This window comes from Elephantulus edwardii, unplaced genomic scaffold (assembly GCF_000299155.1).
Source record: "Elephantulus edwardii isolate Elephantulus edwardi_28Jun2011 unplaced genomic scaffold, EleEdw1.0 scaffold00102, whole genome shotgun sequence".
Lineage (NCBI taxonomy): Eukaryota > Metazoa > Chordata > Mammalia > Macroscelidea > Macroscelididae > Elephantulus > Elephantulus edwardii.
The window spans coordinates 6,452,573-6,454,440 of NW_006399852.1; the positions used below are offsets into that span (position 1 = coordinate 6,452,573).

The 1,868-nt window shown below is 44.9% G+C and overlaps 1 protein-coding gene across 1 annotated transcript in view; it reads left to right on the forward strand.

Moving 5' to 3' along the window:
• The window catches only part of EPM2A (epilepsy, progressive myoclonus type 2A, Lafora disease (laforin)), a 183,027-nt gene that overhangs the window by 9,024 nt on the left and 172,135 nt on the right, over positions 1-1,868 (forward strand). Inside the window, exon 3 of the mRNA XM_006891678.1 lies at positions 1-79. Within this exon, the coding sequence (XP_006891740.1) occupies positions 1-79 (79 nt within the window). The remainder of the gene's footprint in view (positions 80-1,868) is intronic.

Consider the following 1,868-nt stretch of genomic DNA (forward strand, 5'->3'; position numbering starts at 1 on the left):
GGGGCGGAGCGCGGCCCCGTCGACACGTTCTGGTACAAGTTCCTGCGCCGCGAACCCGGCGGCGCGCTCTCCTGGGAAGGTACGCGGGACCCCGCCGCCGCGGCCGCGCGCTTCCCGCTCCCGCCCCGCACCCCGCGCGTCCCGGCGCTGACCTTGCTCTGCGTGCGCCAAGGTCACCGCCAGGCATGGCTCGGGCTCCCACGCTGCGTCCTGCCTGTCCCTTCGGTCGCGTGACTCTCCGACCTGACCTCTTTCACCCTGCACCGCCCTGCTGGGTTTCCTGCCACCTTAGCTCCAGCCTCCGCCTGGCCAGCTGTGCCCTTGCTCGGCTCACCGCGCATCTCCGCTTCAATTGTTTTGTGTCCTCATTTTCTTGTCCTCAATTAACTTCAGAAAACCAGGGAAACTATCCTTCTCACCGATCCTAAAATGCAGCGTGCTTCACCCTGTGTTTTGTTTTTATAGTTGTCGAGAATGAGTTATTTTGCAACCTCTATATGAGTTATGATTGAGATAACACCTTGTTGAGATATTCCAGCTGAGATATGCCTTATTTGTAACATAAAAAAGCAATGTATGTATGGCTCCCTTAGCAACAAATACAGAAGCATCGTTGCAAAAATTTACAAGTCTCAACACAACACTCAGTATACCAAATACATATGCATGTGTAGTTCATTTGTTTAACAAAATTATATCCTTTGTAGTATATATTATATATAACAACAATATCTATATCTCATATATATTTATATACATATGTAACATATATATACACATATGTAATATATATATATATAACTTTTATATACATGTTGTTAAGGGTTGAAGAGTATTATTCACTAGTGTCTATATATCTAGGGAAATTAGTATCTCTTTAAAAGTTTATGGCAAAAATATGTAAGTATTGTCCATTGTACAGGGAAACAAACAAGTAGCAAATAAGATGATTTTGTTGCTATGTGTTTATTACGTGTTATCCATCTTTTTGTTCCTTACTACATTTTATGGTTTGGTAGAGTTTATGGTTCTTTGGTATCACACAAGAATATACAGGCGCCCTCTTCAGTTTGTATCTGACTTTACAGGCTATTACTCCAAAGCCCTTAATGTGCTTTTATTTTTTTCTCTATCAACTTTTTCTGTGTTTTGTTTTTCTGGTAGTAACTGCCAAAATGTAAATTATATATGTTGCTGTTGTGTACCATAGAGATGGGACCGACCCACAACTGACCCTACAGCGGGTTTTCAGAGGCAGTTAATCACGTGGCAGGAGATTGCCCATTTTGCTCCACCCACCTTTGGGATCACACAGCAGCTTCTTGCCACTAGACCACCAGGGCTCATAAAGCTCACCAGCATTATACATGTTGTTGTTGTTGTTGCTATGTGCCATCGAGTCACCTATGACTCTTAGTGACCCGATGTACACAACAGCTCGGAACCCTGCTTTATCCTGAGCCAACTGTCTTGTCTCTGACACATCTACCCCCGTTACCCCGGTCACTGAGTCAGTTCATCTCCTTGAAGGTCTTCTTCTCTTGCTTTGTCTCTCCAACCTCCGAAGCATGATGTTCCTCTCCTAGGTTACTCCTTGCAACATGCCCAAAGTGGAGCCTCAGAATCCTTGCCTCCAAGGAGTAGCCTGGATGAACCATCTCCAGGATGAACCTGTTTGTTCTTCTAACAGTTCATGGTATATTACATACTCTTCTCCAGCACCACAGCTCAAAGACATCAATTCTCCTTCTGTCATTCCTAGTCATTGTCCAGCTTTCTGACACATAACAATCTCGAAGACCATGGCCTGGATCAGGTGTACCTTAGCCTCCAGACTGACATCATTGCTCTTCAGTATTCTGGAGTGG